This window comes from Erythrolamprus reginae, chromosome 2 (assembly GCF_031021105.1).
Source record: "Erythrolamprus reginae isolate rEryReg1 chromosome 2, rEryReg1.hap1, whole genome shotgun sequence".
Lineage (NCBI taxonomy): Eukaryota > Metazoa > Chordata > Lepidosauria > Squamata > Dipsadidae > Erythrolamprus > Erythrolamprus reginae.
This window is the reverse complement of record NC_091951.1, coordinates 223450821-223475978: the sequence shown is the minus strand read 5'-3', so window position 1 is coordinate 223475978 and position 25158 is coordinate 223450821. Positions and strand designations below refer to the sequence as shown.

General features: G+C 42.8%; 1 protein-coding gene across 1 annotated transcript in view; it reads left to right on the top strand.

Annotated features, from left to right (window-relative positions):
* Positions 1-22353, top strand: part of P3H3 (prolyl 3-hydroxylase 3) — a 41307-nt gene extending 18954 nt beyond the window's left edge. The window contains exons 9-15 of the mRNA XM_070742019.1: positions 4977-5101; positions 5212-5307; positions 7987-8137; positions 8681-8798; positions 16581-16656; positions 16957-17097; positions 19948-22353. Of these exons, the coding sequence (XP_070598120.1) occupies positions 4977-5101; positions 5212-5307; positions 7987-8137; positions 8681-8798; positions 16581-16656; positions 16957-17097; positions 19948-20166 (926 nt within the window). The 3' untranslated portion in view covers positions 20167-22353. The remainder of the gene's footprint in view (positions 1-4976; positions 5102-5211; positions 5308-7986; positions 8138-8680; positions 8799-16580; positions 16657-16956; positions 17098-19947) is intronic.
* The last annotated feature ends 2805 nt before the right edge of the window (positions 22354-25158 follow it).

Below are 25158 nucleotides of genomic sequence, written 5' to 3'. Positions count from 1 at the left end.
GTGCTTTAATTCACCATACAGTGGTACCTCTACTTAAGAACACCTCTACTTAAGAACTTTTCTAGATAAGAACCGATCTTTTTGCTTCTTCTTAAGAATCATTTTCTACATAAGAACCTAAGCCGGGAAAAATTTCCCAGGAAATTTGAGAGCGGCACGAAGGCTCGGCGAGTTTCCTGCCATTTCCCCTTTAATCCCGGCCATCTTGGGCATTTCTGGCTGCCAGAGGAGCCTTTCGGTGGCGCTTAAGGAGGCTTTGGCAGTCCAGAGTGAACAAAGCATTTTCCTTTCCCTGGGCGCTTGGAGAGGGAATAAACCTCTGCCAGCGCCCAGAGAAAAGAAATGTTCCCTTCGCTCTGGGCAGCCGAGGAGTCACCACAGCGAAGGAAAGGCGCCAGCTACAAAGTGAACAAGTGAGAGGACAGGGGAGCCCTTCAGCATGGGAAGGGAGAGGCAGCAGGTAGCAGCAGCAGCCAATGTATGGGAGGCAGCCTTGCGCCAGGTGTATGGGAGGTGTGTGCTCCTCGCCGCCTCAGAGTCCCTCTTTTCTTTTTTAAGCCAGTTTCCTGCAATTCCCCCTGGTTTCTCTCTCTGGCGCAGTGTGTGGGAGGCAGCCTCGCGCTGGGTATATGGGAGGGGCGTGCTCCTCCTCGACGCCTCTTTTTTTTTTTAAGTCTTAAAGTTTTGGATTTTTTTGATTCCCCTCACCTCACCTTCTTCCTTCGGCAGCGAATGTCCTCCTCCTACTGTTCTTCCTCCTCCTCCCACCGAAATTCCGAGCTTTTATTTCTTTCCTAATGGGTTTGCACACATTATTTGCTTTTACATTGATTCCTATGGGAAAAATTGCTTCTACTTAAGAACGTTTCTACTTAAGAACCTGGTCACGGAACGAATTAAGTTCTTAAGTAGAGGTACCACTGTATTTGGAAATATTGGTTTGGGGAAAGAGAGGGGAGAAAATAACTTTGAAAGTGGACAACAGCCAGATATCACTGGGTCACAGTCAATAGTGGGTTGCACCTGATACGGGCCACACTATAGTGTGGTAGCGGAAATGGAGATGGGTATGCATCTCCGCGTCACCGACACGTGCCAGAAGCAAAATCTTGCACAATAACACCCATGCGCGAGAGACTTTGCCGATTTTCAGCAATTGCTTTGCTTTCGCACATGTGAAAGTTCTTTCTTTCTTTGCGGAAGCAAAGAAATAGCTGAAAATCAGCAAAATCTTGCTTGCCTGAGCGTCTTTGCATGAGATTTTGCTTCTGGCGTTTGCACAGAAGCCGAATCTCACGTCGACGCGGGCCTGCCAGACGTGCCCGCCCCGGTCTCTGGGAGGACACTGGTAGCACCAGAGACGAGGAACCCTTGCCTGGTCACAATGTACGGATATCACTGGGTCACACCTATGATAAGATGCCTTATACAGTGGTACCTCATGATACAAACTTAATTAGTTCCAGGAGGAGGTTCGTAAAGTGAAAAGTTCGTAAGACGAAACAATGTTTCCCATAGGAATCAATGTAAAAGCAAATAATGTGTGCAAATCCTTCAGGAAAATCCCAAACTTTAGAAGGGAGGCAAACAGAGGGCAGGGAGGAGCAGCTAAAGGGGGCGGGTGGAAGAAGCAAGGCTAGGCTAAAGGGTGAGTGGGAAGAAAGGCAAGGGGGGGCGCCCCTCCCTTTTCTTTCTTCAAAAGACACCCTTTCAGTGCCTCTGCAAGCACCCTGTTCTCTGCAAAGTCTTTCTCCCTCCAAGCCGCCCCTCCCTTTTCTTTCTTCAAAAGACACTCTTTCAGTGCCTGCAAGCACGCTGTTCTCCTACTTTTGTTAATGCAGTCTTTCCCCCTCCAAACCGCCCCTCCCTGTCACACACCCCTTTTCTTTCTTCAAAAGACTCTTTCAGTGCCTGCAAGCACACTGTTCTCCTACTTTGGTTAATGCAGTCTTTCCCCCTCCAAGCCGCCCCTCCCTTTTCTTTCTTCAAAAGACTCTTTCAGTGCCTGCAAGCAGGCTGTTCTCCTACTTTTGTTAATGCAAAGTCTTTCCCCCTCCAAGCCGCCCCTCCCTTTTCTTTCTTCAAAAAAGGGGGAAAAAAGAAACCCCTTCATCCCAGCTGCAGCGGCTTGGGTTCGTAAGGTGAAAATAGTTCAGAAGAAGAGGCAAAAAAATCTTAAACACCAGGTTCGTATCTTGAAAAGTTCGTTAGAAGAGGCGTTCGTAAGATGAGGTACCACTGTATTTCTGTTTAAATAAGTACAGTGATTCCTAAATTGTATCTCTTCAAAAAATTCATTGGTCAGCTATTTATATTTATTTATATATTTATTTTATTTATTTTATTTTTATGCCACCCTTCTCCTTAGACTCAGGGTGGCTTACCACATGTTAGCAATAGCACTTTTTAACAGAACCAGCCTATTTCCCCCACAATCCGGGTCCTCATTTTACCCACCTCGGAAGGATGGAAGGCTGAGTCAACCTTGAGCCGGTGATGAGATTTGAACCACTGACCTACAGATCTACAGTCAGCTTCAGTGGCCTGCAGTACTGCACTCCACCTGTGCGCCACTTCGGGTCATGTGTGGTTGTTGGTGTGTGCTGTGTGTGTTTTTGCGTGTGTGTGACAGGCAAAAAAGGCAGATAGACAAGGGCAGAAGAAAGACAGGCAGATAGAGATGGATTCTTTATTTGGGTACAGGTAGTCCTTGATTTATGACTGTAAATGGTGCATGAGTGAAGGACAATAAGTGCTTTACCTCTGTTTTTCCAGGACTTTGGAATTATATCACTAATGACACTGTAGCAGCTATGATTTTACATTGATTTTTAAGAAGTAAAATCTAACTGTTTTGAAAGTTCAATAGTTGCTAAGTGGCCCTGGGTAGTAGCTACTGCTAATTCTATTAAATGGATATCTGTTTTTAATTTAATTCAGATATTACTTCTTATTTTCCATTGAGCCTTGAAGAGACAACATTTTAAATGAATAATACAGTATAATAATAATAATAAAGGGTGACTGGGAGCAGGGAGGGAAAGATGGCGGCAAAAAAGGGAAGTAGTGAGGTGGGAGCTGTTTCAGGCTGAGCCCCCCCCCCCCCCAAGCTGGGCTCTGTGCCCCTCCAGGTCCAAGCATATGTCATAGTAATTGGCAGTCAACATTTGCATTAACCGAAAGCTAGCGGCACAAGTTCTTGGTGATAAAATTATCATAGCAGCATGAAATGAAAGAGAAATTGTAACGGAATTGGAAGCAACCAAATGTCCCTATCGTCCAAAAGAGAGGAAAATCCAGGAATGATCCATCCCTTTTGACCCAGGAGATGCTTCTTCTCAAAAGAGTTGTTATTCATGAGTACCTACCTTGAGAAGAAAACTCTTCCTTTATTTCGCTAAATGGAAATGAAGAAATGCTACTTTGATCTTTTTACCGCTCCTCATTGTAAAAAATCATCACATGAAGCAGAATTTAGTTGCAAAGCAACTAAAAGGAATATAGGGACTTTCATGTGAACCAGGCCTTTGCGTATGGTTTTTTTGCCCTCTAAAAGTGATTGTGCATTACAGTACAAGCAATTGTCAATTCTTGTTGATATTTTGATTCATTTTAGTAAAATAATTCATCACGAAAAATAAACCCCCAGTATAATAATAAGACCATACATATCAAGGTACCTGTGATAACAGTTGAGTCAGTAACACAGTTATAAGCTTTGTGCCAGACCATTTCAGTAACCTGGCATCTGAATTCTGAAATTGATGGATAATGACAGCTTAGCGGTAGATTTTTGGTATCAGTTTCCAAAGAATAATCTGCAAATGAGGATTGTTTATTGGCACGGAGTCTTTCAAGGTTCCTTTTGCAGATACCAATTATAACTTATAAAATGTACGCGTGTGTTCAGACGTGGCAAATTAGAGCATACAGATAGTCCATAACTTACAACAGTTCGTTTAGTGACAACAGCACTGAAAAAAGTGACATAACAATTTTTCACACTTTATGACTGTTGCAGCATCCCCCATGGTCACCTCATCAAAATTCAGTGTCTTGGCAATTGTCTCATATTTATGATGATTGTAATATCCCGGGGTCCTGTAGAATGTTTGGCTGCATAGCTAGAGGTATAACAAGCAGGAAGAAGGAGATTGTGATCCCCTTATATAGAGTGCTGGTGAGACCACATTTGGAATACTGTGTCCAGTTCTGGAGACCTCACCTACAAAAAGATATTGACAAAATTGAACGGGTCCAAAGACGGGCTACAAGAATGGTGGAAGGTCTTAAGCATAAAACGTATCAGGAAAGACTTAATGAACTCAATCTGTATAGTCTGGAGGACAGAAGGAAAAGGGGGGATATGATCAAAACATTTAAATATGTTAAAGGGTTAAATAAGGTTCAGGAGGGAAGTGTTTTTAATAAGAAAGTGAACACAAGAACAAGGGGACACAATCTGAGGTTACTTGGAAAGATCAGAAGCAATGTGAGAAAATATTATTTTACTGAAAGAGTAGTAGATGCTTGGAACAAACTTCCAGCAAACGTGGTTGGTAAATCCACAGTAACTGAATTTAAACATGCCTGGGATAAACATATACCCATCCTAAAATACAGGAAATAGTATAAGGGCAGACTAGATGGACCATGAGGTCTTTTTCTGCCCTCAATATTCTATGTTTCTTTGTGATCACCTTTTGCAGCCTTCCGACAAGCAAAGTTAATGGGGGAGCTAGATTCGCATAACAAGGGTGTTACTAACTTAGCAACCACAGTGATTCACTTAACAATTGTGGCGCAAAAGGTTGTAAAATGGAGCAAAACTCTCTTAACAAATGTTTCACTTATCAAAAACAATTTTTGGCTCAATTGTGGTCATAGGTTGAGGTCTATTTCTTTTGTACTCAAAGATGAATGGTAATATTTGATGGCATCTCTATATACACTTCTGCCCTCCTTATTTTTTCCAGAGCCGCTACCTTTTGAGGACATCACTATCACCATGGATTCTCACCAACTCAATGGTACCCAGAGGGTCGTCTTTGATAGAGTCCTGACTGAGTCAGAATGCAAAGACATCCTTCGTCTGTCCATGGTGAGCACAGGAGCCGGCAAATGTTCTGCGTCATCCCGTCTGACAGAAAGAAAAACTTTTCACTGGCGAAGGACAAAACCAGATCTTTCACAAGTTTGTGCTTTTTTCAGGCAGCTGGAGGAACAGGAGACGGCTACCGTGGCAGAAAGTCCCCCCATACTCCACATGAGCGATTTGAAGGCTTAACAGTGACAAAAGCTTTGCAGGTAAAAACCTTAGTGGTTTTAGAATGAGCTAAGTTCCTGATCCTGCAGGACTTTCCCCTCTCCTCCCGCTCCAGTTTCACAGAATCTAGACCAGGGGCTCCAACCTTGGCAACTTTAAGACTTGTGGACTTCAACTCCCAGAATTCCTCAGCCAGGAATTCTGGGAGTTGAAGTCCACAAGTCTTAAAGTTGTTAAGGTTGGAGACCCCTGATCTAGACCAGTGTTTCCCAACCTTGGCAACTTGAAGATATTTGGACTTCAACTCCCAGAATTCCCCAGCCAGCAAATGCTGGCTGCGGAATTCTGGGAGTTGAAGTCCAGATCTCTTCAAGTTGCCAAGGTTGGAAAACACTGGTCTAGACACAACACCCTTCCCTACTGGGATTCGATCTGGCAGCCTCTGCCTTGTAAGACAGAGAATTAGCAGTTGAGCCAGGTGAAAAGTTTGTAAGACGAAACAATGTTTCCCATAGGAATCAATGGAAAAGCGATTAATGCCGCAAGCCCAAAATTCACCCCTTTTGCCAGCAAAAGTGCCGGTTTTTGTGTTGCTGGGATTCGCCTGAGGTTCCCCTCCATGGGAAACCCCACCTCCGGACTTCTGTGTTTTTGCGATGCTGCAGGGGAATCAAAGCAGGGGAATCCCAGCATCGCAAGGACAAGTGCTTCGCTGGCAACGGAAGTCCGGAGGTGGGGTTTCCCATGGAGGGGAGCCTCAGGGTAATCCCAGCAGCGCAAAAACGGGTGCTTCGCTGGCAACGGAAGTCTGGAGGTGGGGCATCCCAGCGGCGGCGGTGGGTTTGTAAGGTGAAAATAGTTTTTAAGAAGAGGCAAAAAAATCTTAAACCCCGGGTTTGTATCTCGAAAAGTTTGTATGACGAGGCGTTTGTAAGATGAGGTATCACTGTATACACATTACAAAGTTGATATTAAAGATGTGTAGGACACACGCACATCTTCTCCATCCTTTTCCTAATACAGTGGTACCTCTACCTAAGAACGCCTCTACTTAAGAACGTTTGTAGATAAGAACTGGGTGTTCAAGATTTTTTTGCCTCTACTTAAAAACCATTTTCTACTCAAGCCTGGAAAAATTTCCCAGGAAATTTGAGAGCAGCACAAAGGCCCGGCCAGTTTCCTGCCATTCTCCCTGGGTTTCTCTCTGGCGCAGTGTATGGGAGGCAGCCTCGCGCCGGGTGTATGGGAGGGGCGTGCTCCTCCTCACAGCCTCAGAGTCCTTCTTTTTTTAAAAAAAAGCCTTAAAGTTTTGGATTTTTTTGATTCCCTTCACCTCACCTTCTTCCTTCGGCAGCAACTGTCCTCCTCCTCTTCTTCCTCCTCCTCCTCCCACCCAAATTCCAAGCTTTTATTTCTTTCCTAATGGGTTTGCATGCATTATTTGCTTTTACATTGATACCTATGGGAAAAATTGCTTCTACTTAAGAACGTTTCTACATAAGAACCTGGTCACGGAACGAATTAAGTTCTTATGTAGAGGTACCACTGCATTTAAACTCTTATGTATTATGCAAATAAAAGTGAAAAGATTTCCAGTTGCTGTTTACTTTGGGAAAAGGTTAGTGCAAGTCTCAAGTGGTAAACAAATGCTTAACTTTTCCTTCTTTCTGAAACAAAGCAAAATGACCCGGCATGCATCCGCACATGCGTCCCACCATGCAATTTCACTTTCACCCACGCTCAGGACGACATTACAAGCCAAAACCAGCTGAATAGCTATTGCTATTTTAAAAAATCAAATTAAAAAGTAAATTAAATTAAACCTTGGGAATGTGGTTCTGCTCTCTGTATGGCCATATCCATACAGCAAACACACCTTAGCACTTGCTTCCAGAGTCCGTATCGTTCATCCTTTACCTAGAATTATCTCAATATCAGCCTGCAGCCTGAAGAGCCTTTCTGGTCCTTCCTTCCAGATGATGTATTTTTTCTCTAATCCCAGCTGAAGACTTTCCATCTGGACAATGCATGGTGCAGGAAGGAGGAGGAGGGTTGACGAAAGCACCCCTGCCTGTCTAGCCTCTGGGTTTTCTGCCTATTTTGCAGTCCTGGTTTGCCTACAAGAGAAACCTGGAGAACCATTATTATCTTTGCTTGCATGAGTGAATTGTTATGCATCTCTAAGTCTGCATGCATTTGGAAAAGACCCTGATGTTGGGAAAGGTTGAAGGCAAAAGAAGAAGGGGAACAGGATAGGATGTGATAGTTAGGTAGTGTCATTGATGCCATGAATATGAATTTCAGCAAACTTTGGGAGACAGTGAAAGATGGTGTGGGGGGCTGGTCACAAAGAGGCAGGCACAACATAGTGATAATGAAATAAAATAATTTAAGGCAAATAAATTAAGGTGGAATCTTTGCTCGATTCTCAATTTTTGGAAAAAAATATATGAATATTTCTATTTAATATTAAGGTAAACAAAAAGCAGAAAGTAGAGCCAGGAAAGGTGCTAGATTGTTTTTATCTCTCACTTTATTGATACCTTGTAAAAGAAATACACAATTAACTGACAATCTAAGACTCTAGGTCATGGGTGTCAAATTTCCACGTGGAATATTGATAATGGGTCTTTAACAATTTTCTTTTTCATGAATATCCCTGGAACATCCTGAGATTTAATAGAAATTAAATATTGCACTGATTTGTTTTTCTTTTATAGCTGGCTGAGGAGAGTAGTATGAACTGGAAAGATATTAAACTTTTCCTGCAAGCCAGTGAAAAATCCCGGAAAATTGTGGAATCCTATTTTACCCCTGGGAAAAATCTCTATTTTTCTTTCACACATCTTGTGTGTCGCACAGCTACAGACAGTAAGTAGCTCTAAAGTACTTTCACGAGATCTGCAATGTAAGAGTTTTATGTTTATGATAGAAACATAGAGAAATAGAAGATTGACGGCAGAAAAAGACCTCATGGTCCATACCTTATACTACTTCCTGTATTTTATCTTAGGATGGATATATGTTCATCCCAGGCATGTTTAAATTCAGTTACTGTGGATTTACACGTCTGCTGGAAGTTTGTTCCAAGCATCTACTACTCTTTCCGTAAAATAATAACGATGCACCTGGGCAGGTAGCGAAATCGCACCCGGTTTCTCTCTCTGCCCAGGTGCAGTAGCAGGATTGCGCTGGACTCTGCTGGCATTCAGAGCCACGGGGACGAGCACACGTCACCGTTCCACCTTAGCAACCCACCTCATGCTGCATGTCAAAAACTACCAGCACTGTAGTGTAAATTCTATAGTTGTAGAAGAAAATGAGGAATCAGCCTTTGAGTTCCTTTTGTCTATTGAGCAATAAAATGCTGGTCAAGGGAACAAAACAGTTACGACTTTTGTTGTCCTTCCTCAGGAGAACAGGAAGGCCGCATGGATCTCAGTCATCCAGTCCATGCTGATAATTGCCTCTTGGACCCAGAAGGAAACACTTGCTGGAGAGAACCCCCTGCCTACATACACAGGGACTATAGGTAATAGTTTCAGAGTGAAAACAGTGAGAGGCTGTATCTCTCATGCTGAGCCTGTTATACTTAAATTATTTAGATAATACATTTCATTTATTGATTTATAATTAAAGATGATGAATTTTAAACAGACTTGCAAACCCCATTCAGCAATTTGGAAGGAAGGAAGAGAGTTTATGCTGATTGGTTGATGTGACCAATATACCACTGAAACTGTTTATGCTTCAGGAAGTTTAGAATTTTTTAATTTTATTTTATTTTATTTATTTATTTATTTATTTATTTATTTATTTATTTATTTATTTATTTAGTCCAATACACAATGAAGATTATAGAGGATATACCCTTAGTAAAATATATCAGAGAAAGAATAGAAGATATATAGAAATAAAATATAGGAATAAAGATATAGTATATAGGAATAAGATATATGAATAAAATATATCAATGAAAGAATAGAGAAAGGATATAGGAATAGAAGAAGAGATATATGAGATATAGGAGAGACAATAGGACAGGGGACGGAAGGCACACTAGTGCACTTATGCACGCCCCTTACTGACCTCTTAGGAATCTGATGAGGTCAACCGTGGATAGTCTAAGGATAAAATGTTGGGGGTTAGGGGATGACACTACAGAGTCCGGTAATAAGTTCTACGCTTCGACAACTCGATTACTAAAATTGTATTTTTTACAGTGTAGTTTGGAGCTGTTAATATTAAGTTTGAATCTGCTCTGTGCTCTTGTGTTGTTATGGTTGAAGCTGAAGTAGTTGTTGACAGGCAGGACATTGCAACATATGATCTTGTGGGCAATACTTAGATCATGTTTAAGGCATCGTAGTTCTAAGCTTTCTAGTGAAGTATCTTTGGACATTTTCGAGGGTGTTGGCCTTCTCCGGTTCCCGTCGACTAAACAATGTCGTTTGGCGGGCCCCAGGGGAAGAGCCTTCTCTGTGGCGGCCCCGGCCCTCTGGAATCAACTTCCCCCAGAGATTAGAACTGCCCACACCCTCCTTGTCTTTCGTAAACTACTCAAGACCCACCTATAGCACCAGGCATGGGGGAGTTGAGACACCTTTCCCCCAGGCTTTTTATATTTTATGTTTGGTAGGTATGTGTTGTTTGGTTTTTAAATATGATATGATTCTTTTTAATATTAGATTTGTCTCGCTATAATATTGTTTTTTATTACTGTTGTGAGCCGCCCCGAGTCTTCGGAGAGGGATGGCATAGAAATCTAATAAATAATAATAATTATTATTATTATTGTTGTTGTTGTTGTTGTTGTTATTGTTGTTATTGTTATTATTATTATCTAGAAGAGGTGGCTAGGAGACATTACATTGTTGAAAAGCTGCCTTGACCATACAAAGGGTTCTACTGACCTGCCTTTCTATTTATAGCACATGATTTTCACTGTTGTCTCTGTCTTTTTATTTACTATAATAACACTGTTAAAGGAAGATAGAAACATTTCAAAATGCTCCATCACTGGAGGCTTATAAAAAGAGATTGGACAGCCACTTGTCCAGAATGGTGTAAGGTCTCCTGCTTGAGCAGGGATTGGATTAGAAGGCCCTCCAAGGTTCCTTCCCACTCAGGGAAACAAGGGTAGTATGATTTATCCAAAAAGAATAGAAAGGGAAGCAGATGCCATAAATTCAACTGAGATTCATTGACAATTCTTAATTTGGAGCCATGGGATGGAAGGGTGACTACTTATCTAAGGGTCGATTTCAGTATCTTTAAATTCAATTCTGAGCCAATTGCTACAGTTTTACATACTGTTTTGCTCACTTAACAACTGTCTTGCTCAGCAATGGAAATTTTGGTCCCAATTGTGGTCAAAAAGAACTTTGTTGGTGCAGTGGTTAGACTGCAGTACTGCAAGCTACTTCTGCTGATCACCGGCTGCCAGCAATTTGGCAGATCGAATCTCAGTAGGCTCAGTAGGTTCAAAGTTGACTCAGCCTCCCATCCTTCCAAGGTCGGTAAAATGAGGAACCAGGTTATTGGTGGCAATATGCTGACTCTCTGTAAACCACTTAGCGAGAGCTGTAAAGCACTGAGAAGCGGTACAGGTATATAGGTCTAAATGCTAATGCTAAAATGTAAGGACTACCTGCAGTTCTGTGTATAGAAATATTTTGAGTAAGTGAAGTGGTAGAAGAATTCTGGAGAATTTTATGTAGCATCCAAACAGCCATTTTAATGTTTGATGCAATTTCAGGGAGCATCCAGATACTGTATGTTATTCTGTTGAAATCAGTCCAAATATTATTCCCCTTAGTGGGAATAATTCAGTTAGTCGTCATAGAAACAAAGAAGACTGCCGGCAGAGAAAGACCTCATGGTCCATCTAGTCTGCCCTTATACTATTTCCTGTATTTTATCTTACAATGGATATATGTCTATCCCAGGCATGTTTAAATTCAGTTACTGTGGATTTACCAACCACGTCTGCTGGAAGTTTGTTCCAAGGATCTACTACTCTTTCAGTAAAATAATATTTTCTCATGTTCCTTTTGATCTTTCCCCAAACTAACTTCAGATTGTGCCCCCTTGTTCTTGTGTTCACTTTCCTATTAAAATCACTTCCCTCCTGGACCTTATTTAACCCTTTAACACAGCGGTCTCCAAACTACGGCCCGTGGCCATGGGCCAGATGCGGCCCGCTGAGGTCTTTTAACCGGCCCGCGGCAGCACATGAGATTTTACCGATCGATATAATAAGCTCCCGAATCTCCTGTCCACTCACCGCGGTCAGCTGCTGAGCGAGGAGGAGGTGGAGAGGCAGGAGGCGGGGAGGAAAGCGGGCCTGCAATTGGCCCCTTTCTTTGCCGCCTTTAGGGAAAGAAACTGCTGCTGCCCTATGGCAGAGCAGCAACAGTGTGAGAGATACAAAGAGGGAGAGTTAGAAAGAGAGTGAGTAAGAGAAAGAGAGAAGAGAGAGAGAAGGAAAGCAAAGAGAGAGAAAGAGAGGGACAGAGAGAAAAAAAGAGAAAGAGGGAGAGAAAGGAAGAGGGAGAGATGGAAAGAGAGAGAGAGAAAGAGAAAAATGAGAAAATGATGGAGGGAAAGAACGAGGGAGAGGAAAATGAAACAAATGAGAGAAAAGGAAGAGGGAAGAGAAGTGGAGAGGAAGGAGGGAGGGAGGGAAGGAAGGAAGGAGAAATGGAGGAAGTTTGTTGATTTAAGTTTAAATTTACTTGTTAATAAAGAAGTATAAATTACTTAATTATTAATTACTTAATTACTTATTACTTCTTCTTTATTTTAAATATTGTATTTGTTCTCATTTTGTTTTTTACTTTAAATAAGGTATGTGCAGTGTGCATAGGGATTTGTTCATAGGGTTTTTTTTATAGTCCAGCCCTCCAACAGTCTGAGGGACAGTGAACTGGCCCCCTGTGTAAAAAGTTTGGGGACCCATGCTTTAACATATTTAAATGTTTCCATCATTTCCCCCCTTTTCCTTCATAACTCTAATTGGCAACTGTGTGGGTGTTTCTTATTGCTTTGCTCTTACAGGTTTTAGTCATGTGGGACTGGAGTGATAGTCTTCCCCCCTCCCTCCAACTTTTGTTATTCCGAGGAGCCATATGGCGGCATTGTTCTCCTCATGAACCTTATATCATTTTTCAAAATAGAATTCTAGAATTTCAAAACGCTTTAAGCTTTTTTTTGTGACATTTGTTTATTTCTTACTCATCCCAGCTAAAAGAAACACTGTTTTGTGCGTGTATCAGTTGACAATCTACCTGGCAAACAATTCTTTTATCATGGAATTCATTAAACTAGCAAAAGAAAAGGACTGAATCGCTGCCATGTATTTTGCTTCTTGGTCTGAAACTACAAAGAGACCTCTTGCCTGCCATTCATAGTTTGATGGTTAGAATAAAAGTGTACAAGTGATGCTTTTTCCATGTTCAAGACAGCAACAAGTTTAACATTGGTGTCACCCTTGTGTATTCTTAATCAAACTGTCTGCTCATTGGAAACTGAGCCGATTAACTCTGCAAGTTAATTTGGCTTCTGTGTAAGAAGGAATGATTGTGATTATTGTTTTAGCGCTCTCCGTCTAGAAATGCTGGGTAAGAGATGCGCCTTGTTGATAGTAAGTTTTGCCTAGCCCTGTCCTGGGATTCTTATTGGCTTGCGGGTTCATTCTTCCTCTTCTTCCTCATGAATAGAATAGAATAGAATTCTTTATGAATTAGATTAGATTAGATTTATTGGATTTATATGCCGCCCCTCTCCGCAGAATTGGGGCGGCTCACAACAATGGCAAAAACAGTACATAGTAACAAATCTAATATTTAGCAATCTAATTTACAGTTTTAAGTTAAAAAGTCCATAAAAGCAACCCCAATATATATAAAAAACAAGCACACAATCAATCATAGACCAAAAGTACATGGGCAAGGGGGAGATGTTTCAGTTCCCCCATGCCTGACTGCAGAGGTGGGTTTTAAGGAGTTTCCTTAAGTAATCTCTGGGGGGAGCTGGTTCCAGAGGGTCGGAGCCACCACAGAGAAGGCTCTTCCCCTGGGTCCCGCCAGATGACATTGTTTAGTTGACGGGACCGGAGGAGGCCAACTCTGTGGGACCTAACCAGTCGCTGGGATTCGTGCAGCAGAAGGCGGTCCAGGAGATAATCTGGTCCGGTGCCATGAAGGGTTTTATAGGTCATAACCAACACTTTGAATTGTGTCTGGAAACCGATCGGCAACCAATGCAGACGGCAGAGTGTTGGAGTAACATGGGCATACTTAGAGAAGCCCATGATTGCTCTCGCAGCTGCATTCTGCACGATCTGGAGTTTCCAAACATTCTTCAAATCCTGTGGAGAGCATTACAGTAGTCGAGCCTCGAGGTGATGAGGGCATGAGTGACTGTGAGCAATGACTCCCGATCCAAATAGGGCCGCAAATGGTAATTAATAGAATTCTGGCCAAGTGTGATTGAACACACAAGGAATTTGTCTTTGGTGCATACGCTCTCAGTGTACATAAAAAGAAAAAGATACATTTATCAAGAATCATGTGGGTACAACATTTAGTGATTGTCATAGGGGTCAAGTAAGCAATGAAGAAACAAGCAATATTAATAAAAATCTTAGCAAACAAGCAACAAGTTACAGTCATACAGTCCTAAGTGGGAGGAAAAGGATGATAGGAACGATAAGAAAAAACTTGTAGAAATAGAAGTGCAGACTTAGTAAATAGTTTGACAATGTTGAGGGAATTATTTGTTTAGTAGAGCAGTGTTTCCCAACCTTGGCAACTTGGAGATATCTGGACTTCAACTCCCAGAATTCCCCAGCCAGCATTTGCTGGCTGGGGAATTCTGGGAGTTGAAGTCCAGATATCTCCAAGTTGCCAAGGTTGGGAAACACTGTATTAGAGGTGGGAAGGGGTGGGAAGTGTTCTTGTGTCTAGTTGTCTTGGTGTGCAGTGCTCTGTAGCGACACTTTGAGGGTAGGAGTTGAAACAGTTTGTGTCCAGGATGCGAGGGGTCAGTAAATATTTTCCCCGCCCTCTTTTTGACTCATGCAATATACAGGTCCTCAATGGAAGGCAGGTTGGCAGCAATTGTTTTTTCTGCAGTTCTGATTATCCTCTGAAGTCTGTGTCAGTCTTGTTGGATCTTGTAGCTATGTTCCTCCCATAATAATGGCTGGTTTCTTTTTTCAACCTCCCTTCTTTTCCCAATGTAAGAAGCTAATATGGAAGAGCACAGCTGGGACTGCCTCTTGTTTCTGGTGCTCTCTAATTGGATAGCTAAAGGAAAAGTTGGGAATCGGTGTGCCAAATGCCACACAGCGGCATGAAAATATGTGGACGGGAGCCATTGGCTGTGTGGAGGGGGTCTGGGAATGAAAGTGATCTTCATGTCAAGTTGAGCCATGCTTTAATTAATGTGTGCTGCTGCTGCGGAAGAGAACAATGTAAGACGTGGAAGGAAAATGATCCCTGCAGTCATTGATTGAGAATGGATCAGTTCCACATTGCTGTTGGCTCTCATCCAGAAGCTCGTATGCTAGGAATATTTTGAATTTTGGAATTCTGGTTTTAATGGGTTTTTTTAAAAAAAAGCTGTTTCTGCAAATGGATGAAGGATAGAATAGAATAGAATAGAATAGAATTTTATTGGCCAAGTGTGATTGGACACACAAGGAACTTGTCTTGGTGCATATGCTCTCAGCGTACATAAAATAAAATATACATTTGTCAAGAATCATGTGCTACGACACTTAATGATTGTCATAGGGGTCAAATAAGCAATGAAGAAGCAATATTAATAAAAATCTTAGGATATAAGCAACAAGTTACAGTCATACAGTCAACATGGGAGGAAATGGGTGATAGGAATGATGAGAAAAACTAGTAGAATAGACATGTTCAAAATGAACCTATGCTCATTTGCTCACAGTGCATTGATGGAGAGAATGAGGAAGAGAGAGAGATTGGGTGGCTCCCTGTGAAAGCTTAGAAGAGTAAAAGGAAAATCGTTGGAGAAATGAGACATGGTAGGAGGTAGGGAGAACAGTATATATTTTCTTCTTCCCATTCAAGGTATTTAATTAAGCACGCTGTCTTTTTAGGCATGCAAATTTAAATTATCCCCCCATATTAATGCCTGCTGGTACAGGCATTATATCCAAGATATAATGGATTATATATTTTCTGCACTAAAACATGTAACAGGAGTGGGTGGTATGGAAAATATCCATGCTGCAGTTCTGCAAATAACAAACAAGCAGGATAGTAAACACGGAATGTCAAAGACAATTCGCAAATAGAGCAGCTTTGCTTTCAACTAACTGCTGGCAATAAATGAAGAGCACGCCCAGAACGCGCGCACAGAACGAAAAGAGAAAGTGGATTTGACAGTTGCCACTGGGTGTGAATAGAGATGAACCTTTTTAAAGGTGTTGGCATCCAGGCAACATTGCTGGTTGTTGTAGCACAACACAATTGCAGGGGAATAGTTTGAAGAAGGCTGCTTCAGGCTCCATACATTTCCCTGAATAATTTGTTTGATCCTTATTAGAAACATAATAATTAATAATAATAATTTATTAGATTTGTATGCTGCCCCTCTCCAAAGACTCGGGGCGGCTCACAACAATAACAAATACAATAACGGTAATACAAATCTAATTAATAAAAAATAGAATTAAAACCCCTTAATATTAAAAACAATCAATACAACACAGTCATACCATTCTTAAGCACTATAGTCAAAAGAGGGGGGAGTTAATCTCCCCATGCCTGGAGGCATAGGTGAGTCTTTAACATCTTGCGGAAGACGGGGAGGGTGGGGGCAATTCGAATCTCCGTGGGGAGTTGATTCCAGAGGGCTGGGGCCGCCACAGAGAAGGCTCTTTTCCTGGGTCCCGCCAGATGGCATTGTTTTGTTGACGGGACCCGGAGAAGGCCTAATCGTGGGACCTAATCGGCTGCTGGGATTCGTGCGGCAGAAGGCGGTCTCGGAGATATTCTGGTCCGATGCCATGAAGGGCTTCATAGGTCATTACCAACACTTTGAATTGTGACTAGAAACTGATCGGCAACCAATGCAGGTTGATCAGCAGCCAGTAATGTTTTTCCAGGTGAACCTTTGAATCTGCTCTAGCAACATCCTTTGTGGAAACTCTCTCTTAAAAGAATGTCAGTCTCTGACAATTTAAATATGAAGCTTGATTATTTAAGACAAAGAAAGGTTCATGGAAAAGTGCCCAGGTACCCTTAGCTTTCTTTATTTTCTCATTTCTCTGCAGTGCAATCCTTTACCTGAATGAAGACTTCCAGGGGGGAAATCTCTTCTTCACCGAGATGGATGCTATAACCCTTACAGTGAGTCAGCCTCAAGCCTTGGATATGGGATTAGGAGAGAAGGAAGGACAACTGGAACTGAATTCACAGTATTTGTCCCTAACAAACTCAGCAATCAGGCAAATTCAGCAAAATGTTATGTTGGAAGATACATTAACTTCCTCTCTACTGGGCTTGAGCAATTCGCTTCTTGTCTCCAAAACAAGAAAATGTTTTCCCATCTACTATATAGTTGACAGTCATCGTATGACCTTGAGAGAATTCCATGGCAAGGAAGGGGAGAACTATTGATTTATCATTTCCCCCCTCTCTTTTTGGCAGGCTCAGGTGCGCCCTAAATGTGGGAGGCTGGTGGCCTTCAGCTCTGGTGAAGAGAATCCTCATGGCGTGTGGGCTGTGACCCGTGGGAGGCGCTGCGCTATCGCCCTCTGGTATACGCTTTCTCAGGAGCATGCGGAACAGGTAACCAAGCAAAGAAGAGGGGGAAGGGGGGGAAACGGACCCAAGTCCATGGGCAAAATAAAATGTAAGGACTGCCGATCAATGTTCCCTCTAATTTTTTTTCGGTGTGGGCGGAAAAGTATAGTGTCTGAGCGACTGGGCGGCATAGAGGTATAAATAAATACATACATACATACATACATACATACATACATACATACATACATACATACATAACCCCCTCATATATACAATTCCATGTAACATCCCCTTATAAATACAGTCAATCATCAATCATCCCTCCTGAAATTTATACCACTGTCTCATTTCTGGGTACTTCTCCTGTCTTTCCCCCTTTTCTCTCTCATGTTTCTCATTTCTCTCTCTTCCTCCCTTTTTCCCTCATTCCTTCTCCCTCTCACTTCTCCTCTTTTTCCATCCCTGTCTCTCTCCCCCCCCTTATGTGTGTGTGTGTAACCATTTCCAAAACCAGTTGAGGGCTGGGTTTTTTTTCTCTTTTATTCTTTTCAAAAACAGGTGTGGGCTGGGGGGGTTTTCTTATTATTTGGATGCTTTTTACCATATGCTTCAAGAATCACCCCTCTCTCTCTTTTGTTTCTCTGTCCTCTCATTCTCTGCCTTAATCATTTTCTCATTTCTAATTTTTTCTCCCCTTTTTGTTCTCATTTCTCTCGCTCTCCTTTCCTCTCCCTATCTGTCTTGCTTTCTCTCTCTCTCTGCCTCTCTTATATGTCTCTCTTTCTCTCTCTCTCTCTCAGCTGACTGCAAGCGGGAGCCCTGACGGCGGCAGCTGGACATGCTGCTGGACACCGTATATGCCAGGTCCGCAGCGCCAGCATGTACGACGTCCAGCAGCACATCCAACCGCCACCATCAGGGCTCCCGCTTGCAGTCAGCTGAGAGAGAGAGAGAGCTCCCTCTCGCTGCCGCCTGGAGCTCCCTCTCGCCGCCACCATCTCCCCGCGACTGCCTGCGGCCGCTGCAAACCCCCCCCCTGCTCCCACCGCCAGTGCCCTCCCGCTGGGCCACAAAGGACACTTGCTGCCGACGCCAGGGAAGCTCCAGCTGGGTGGGGCACTGCCAGTGCCTCCGTCCTGGGGCTCCCGCTCGCAGCAGTCCCCCGGCTCCTGCTTGATGCCGCGGTTTTCGGCGCTCTCCTGCTGGGCCCCAAAGAAGGAAGGCGGGAAAAAGGCGTGAAGAATGGAGCTCTCCTTCTTCCTGCCTTCCTTCTTTGGGGCCCAGCAGGAGAGCGCCGAAAACCGCGGCATCGAGCAGGAGCCGGGGGACAGCTGCGAGCGGGAGCTCCACGTCAGCACCGGCAGAGCCACGCCCAGCTGGAGCTTCCCTAGGCGCTTCGCGGCACACCTGGCCGTGTCTCGCGTTGGGAAACGCTGGCCTAAGCGACGGAGCCGAAAGGCAAACGGCGCACCCCGCCGCTTAGGCTTTTGCTGCTCCTGGAGGGGGGGAGGATTTTCTCCTCCCCGCCCCCCCCCCCGGCAGCCAAATGACGCTGAGGTTTTCGGCATCGGCGCCCACCCCTCCAGAAGCAGCAAAAGCCTAAGCGGCGGGGCGCGCCATTTGCCTTTCGGCATCGGCGCCTTCCCCTCCACGAGCAGCAAAAGCGTCAACGACGGAGACGAAAGGCAAACGGCGTGCCCAGTCGCTGAGGCTTTTGCTGCTCGTAGAGGGGTGGCGCTGATGCCACTCCCCCCCCCAGGAAAGAGGTGCAGGAAAGCAGCGTGTTTAAAAGGCGTGCTGCTTTCACGGAAAGCAAACCCGGCTTTCCTGGCCGGCACAGGGCTTTCCCGCCGCTCCCCCCCAAAAACACAACGGAGGATGACAAGCAGGACGAAGCGGGGTGGAGCAACGCGGGGCTCAATCAGGCAGCTTCCGCGCGTTTCTTTCGGCGGAAGAGGAGAGGGAGCGGATCGGCTGGGCGGGGGCAGCGCCTTCTACTGCCAGCGCCTCCCCGCCCCTGCCCCCCCCCGCGGGCTGGCAGGGGGATGGGGACTGCGCGCCCATGAAAAAGGGCGCGCGGGGGGTATTTTGGGGCGCGCAGGCGCGCAGCCTACGGGGAACGGTGCTGCCGATAAGTTACAGTCAAGAAACGTAAGAACAGAATCACTGGATAAATTTCCAAGTGTCTTGATTTGAAATTGCATCACTTCCCATACAAATACAGTGGTCTTACAAACCCCTTGTCATACAAACTTTTCAAGATACAAACCCAGGGTTTAAGATGTTTTTGCCTCTTCTTTCAAACTATTTTCACCTTACAAACCCAAGCCGCCGCCGCCACTGGGATGCCCCGCCTCCGGACTTCTGTTGCCAGTGAAGCACCCGTTTTTGCGCTGCTGGGATTTCCCTGAGGCTCCTCTCCATGGGAAACACCACCTCTGAACTTCCGTGTTTTTGCGATGCTGCAGGGGAATCCCAGCAGCTCAAAAACGGGCACTTTGCTGGCAACGGAAGTCCGGAGGTGGGGTTTCCCAGTGAGGGGAGCCTCAGTGAAATCGCAGCATCACAAAAACACGGAAGTCCGGAGGTGGGGTTTCCCATGGAGCGGAGCCTCAGGGGAATCCCAGCAGCGCAAAAACGGGTGCTTCGGCTGGCAAAAGAGGTGAGTTTTGGGCTTGCACGCATTAATCGCTTTTCCATTTATTCCTATGGGAAACATCTTACAAACTTTTTACCTTACAAACCTCGTCCCAGAACCAATTAAGTTCGTAAGACGAAGTATCACTGTATTGAGAATAGGTGAGAGTAAGAAGGAGGCCATCAAGTGGTGAAGTGCTTTTCTAACATGGTCCTTCTTTATTTTTCCACTTCCTAATTTCTTTCTGGTTGCAGGAACGGGGTCAAGCAGAAAAGCTGATGAGACAGAAAGAGGCAGAACAGGAGCAGTCACAAAAAGAAGACACAGAGGACAACAATTTTGTACCTAAAAGTGGGGATTCTCCAGAGCCTCCTTCTCCAAAGGGAAGAGCTAGATCCACAAGCCGGAAGGTTAAATTGGACTCTAAATCTGGAGTGAAATCCAGGAGCCTGAGAGTAAGAGATGAATTCTGACCAGATTCAGTGCAACCTGGTCTTTTGAAGCTGCTCTTAAGTGACTTTAAGTGGGCAGCCCAAGAACTTTTGCAATTCATGAGTTAAAGAGTTGCTTCTCTATGACGCGCAAAGTATAGATCAGAGAGTGATATCCTAGACTTCATCTACTACTTAAACCCGAACATTGTGATGTCCCAGTAAAGATGCCAAGCATGTAAACTAATATAACATGATGGCTAAAGCAGACTGAGAGACAAATCTGTTCATCAGATCAGCCAAATTCACAGAGGGCACTAGTTCCTCTCATTCAGAAGCCTTCATTTTAAAATATAGATACAGTTAATACATATCTACATTACATGGTTTTTCTGAGGGAAACAGAAATAATATTAAATGTACTTGTATTTCTTTTAAAGTGCTATATTAATTTTAAATGTCTTCCTTCCAGTTTTCCTCCACATTTGAAGGAATCAAAAGTGGGAAAATATAATATTGATTTGTGTGAGCTTTGGGATGGGATGAATGAAAACATTCAACAAAAGCACACAAAAACAGGTAAAATGTTAAGAAGCAGAATTACTATGAGTTCTTTGTTCAAGCAATGTATTCCAAAAACAGATTGATAGTCAGATTCTAGATCAGGGGTGTCAAACTCAAATTTCATTGAGGGCCATATCAGGGTTGTGTTTGACCTCGGGGGCAAGGGTGAGTGTGGCCAGCTTGATGTCACTTATGTTGGGGACTATTATGGTGGCCCAAGTGCTCTGCCAGCTAAAAATGTGCTCCTGAGCTTTGTTTTCAGCCGTGATGGCCTCTTACCACCTTCTGCCGATGAAAACAGAGCTTGGGCAGAGGGGCTGCATCCCCCCGAGCTCTGTTTTCACTGGCAGAAGGCAGCAGGAGGCCATCGCAGCCAAAAACAGAGCCTGGGAGGGTTGCATGCAGCCCTCCCGTGCTCCATTTTCCGTGGGAGAGGCAACACAGGCCAGTCCTTTGCTGTTTCTAGGGCGGCCCCATGGGCCAGATCTAAGCAACTTGCAGGTTGTATCTGGCCCCCAGGCCTTGAGTTTGCCACCCCTGTTCTAGATAGTCTAATAATGTGCTTTTAAAAATCTTTTTTTCTTACACGGTCTTATTCAGCACCCAGTACTATATTCTATATATATTCTGCAATTGCTTGGGTTAGAAAGTAACAGGAACATAGACTCCAGAAATTTGGATGTATTTGCATTGTTCAGTGTTGATTTTGAAAGAGGGGGTGATGGTTTCAAATATTTTTATTTTAAGTCAAAATTAAGTAGGATGCAAACAAAACTAAAGGTCGAATTAAATATTTTTAAAAGAGCAGCAGTGTAACTCTGGGAAGTAGTGGTCTGGATCAGAGATATAGCCGGTTGGAGATGATACTTTATCTTTCCCAGCTGTTTTTCTTTGCATTTTCCTTTTTTAACTTTTTTTTTATTAAGGCATACACAAATAAAAATAAAAAACACAAACATACATTTGGGATACTTATATCCCCATTTCTATTCGAAGTTCCAGTGGGAGATATTTACATTTTTACATTATTTTGTTAACATTTACGTTTGCACATTTTTATTTAAACTACAAATAAAATTGCTTTTATCTATTGTTAATCTTTTAGGCTATATTTCTATTTAATTTCGCTTCCTTTGTCATTTCTTTTTTTTTAACCAATTGTAAAATTTGTCCCATATCTGAATAATATCTGAATCCTCTTTCCCTTCTAATTTACTTGTCAGCATGTCCGTTTCTGTGCAGTGCATAATTTTTTTATTTATCATTCTTTCTTTTGGTATCTCTTCATTTTTCCATTGCTGGGCATAGGTAATCCTCACCATTGTCAAGATATGGATAATCAAGTATTGAATTTCCTTTTTATACGTCTTATTAAAAACACCTAATAGGAATAATTCTGGTTTTTTTCTCAATTTTGTCTTTTGTAATTTCTTTTAACTATCCCCCTATCGTGTTCCAATAAATTATTGCTTCTGGACAAGTCCACTATAGGTGATAGAACATTCCATTTTCTTTTCTTTTTTTTGCATTTCCAATAGCTAGGGGATGCGTTCGGGAACATTTTTAATATTCTTTCGGGTGGTAAGTGCCAGCAATAATACATCTTGCACTGGGTTTTTTTCAAAAAAAAATTTAAGTCAAAAAAGTAAGTAGGATACAAATGAAACTAAGGTCAAAATTAAATATTTTTAAAAGAGCAGCAGTGTAATTCAATAATGGTCTGGATCAGAGGTACAGCAGGTTGGAGATGATTATCTTTTCCAGCTATTTTTCATTGCATTTTCCATTGACTCTGTGATGAAAAACACAGCAGAGAGTGAGGAATTGTGAAGATAGACAGTGGAGGTGAAAGGAAGGTTGAGAAGAAGAGAGTTAAGGACTTCTCACAAACGCCTGACATTTTTCTATGATAATATTCTCTAGCTAGCCTGCCATTTCAGGCGACTGGTGAACCAGTTCCCAGATCCATGCTTGCTTCTAAACAGCTGGTTTTAGTTTAGTTTTAAAAGGAAAAGATTTGTAGGAATAAGAGTGAGGGGCTGAAAGGAGGGGGAAACAAATAAATTATTTGTTAATTTATTTGCCGCGCATCTCACCACGTGGTATTAATAACGATGGAATAGAAACACTGAACAAACGATACCTGTAAGGTAGGGACATGAGAGTACTGATCAGCAAAACTGCTTAAGAAAAAAGAGCTTGCTTGTTTCAGATGCCACTGTTAAGGAAAATAGCGACATGACTGAAAGATCATGACTGGATGAGAAGAAAACCTATTTATAATAATAATTAATAATAATTTATTGGATTTGTATGCCGCCCCTCTCCGTAGACTTGGGGCGGCTAACAACAATGATAAAAACAGCATGTGACAATCCAATAATAAAACAACTAAAAACCCTTATTATAAAACCAAACATACACACAGACATACCATGCATAACTTGTAATGGCCTAGGGGGAAGGAATATCTCAACTCCCCCATGCCTGGCGGTATAAATGAGTCTTTACGAAAGACAGGGAAGGTGGGGGCAATTCTAATCTCCGGGGGGAGTTGGTTCCAGAGGACCGGGGCCACCACAGAGAAGGCTCTTCCCCTGGGGCCCGCCAAACGACATTGTTTAGTCGACGGGACCCGGAGAAGGCCAACTCTGTGGACCTTATCGGTCACTGGGATTCGTGCGGTAGCAGGCGGTTCCGGAGGTAGTCTGGTCCAAAGCCATGTAGGGCTTTAAAGGTCATGACCAACACTTTGAATTGTGACCAGAAACTGATCGGCAGCGAATGCAAGCCACAGAGTGTTGAGGAAACATGGGTGAATCTTGGAAGCCCCACGATGGCTCTCGCGGCTGCGTTCTGCACAATGTGAAGTTTCCGAACACTTTTCAAAGGTAGCCCCATGTAGAGAGCGTTGCAGTAATCGAACCTCGAGGTGATGAGGGCATGAGTGACTGTGAGCACTATTTGCCTCTCAAAAGGTATATCGGGATGATTTAGACAGTCTAAGTTCTCTAGCTAATCTTATATGACAAGCTTTTAAGGATGTGTATTTTTCCTTTAAGAATTTTGTTTCACTGACAGGCAGACTCTTAAGTCCAAGTTAGGCTGGACACGGACAATAATGATTCATTAAATGGGCATGCTCCCCCCCTCCAAAAAAGATAATGCTTTGAGCAGTTTACAGAGGAAATGACAAAATTATATGAGTAATAATAATCAAATATAAAATTAATTAAAAAGCAGCATAAAACATCTAGTAGATATAGAACAATGAATAGTGCTGTTACTTGTATTGAACAAAAATGGTTTGAATTTTTTTCCTTGCTATAATGTATGTTTTTTGAAACACCACAAAAACATTTAAAGATTGCAAAACGATATAAGTATATAGATCCCTGCACACTATTTTTACACTGAAAAACCACTATAGATACGTCTTTGATTTATTACCATAATAGAGCTTGCCCCTTGAAGTTGTAAGTCATGGCAGTCATAAATCAGGTCACTGACATTGCCAAACCAATTTTGTGACCTTTTTTGTGTTGGTTGTTAAGTGAATTAATAGTTTGCTACAGACTGGTTTTATGAAAAACCAGAAGTAAATGTCGATTTTCAGCAAAACCATCATAAAACAAGGTCAGAACAGAACAGAACACAGTCAGGTGATTGCAGAATGCTACAAATAGTGTGGCCATGTGACCCCATGGGTGTGAAGGGAGGGAACTTTGAATATGGATTGTAAGTACCCATTGTAACTTTGAACAATTGTTAAGCATTTGATCATAAGTCAAGGACTACCGTACCTGTTTTGGTCTCTGACAGTAGACTTAATGGCTATGGTTCTGTAATGTGCTTAGTTACTGAACTGGCCTGTTTTTCTAAGTTCAGAAAATATATTGAACACATAACATACAAAGGAATTTTACCCATTGTTTAATTGAAGGTCTCTCCACCCATGCTTAAATGGCAGGAGAACTGGACCACATTTGGATTGGCTACCCCTGTAGCCCATCTTACTTCTATTGCTTCTGTTCCGGATGTTGCCATCCCTCTGACTGAAGCACACCCAAACCTCAAATATTGAATCCACTTTCAAAGCTGTGATTGGAATGTGTCAAAATAAGGTAGAAAATACTGTGTCAAACCCAGAAGAGGTAAAGATGACTTAAGGCTCATTCAAAGGGTTGGGACAAAAAGAAGGCAACATCAAATAAGTACATTAGAAAAAAGATGTTGCCAGGGCATGTTTGTGCCTTTTTTAGATACAAATGGAGAAAGACCCTAAGTCAGTGATGGCAATAGGCTGATTCTGTAAACCGCTTAGAGAGGGCTGTAAAAGCACTATGAAGCGATATATAAGTCTAAATGCTATTGCTATTGCTAAACTATTAGGTTCCAAAGATAGGAATACAGAGGCAAGGTTGGTGAATAAACTGATGGACACCATACAGGCTATGCAGGAATCCCTGG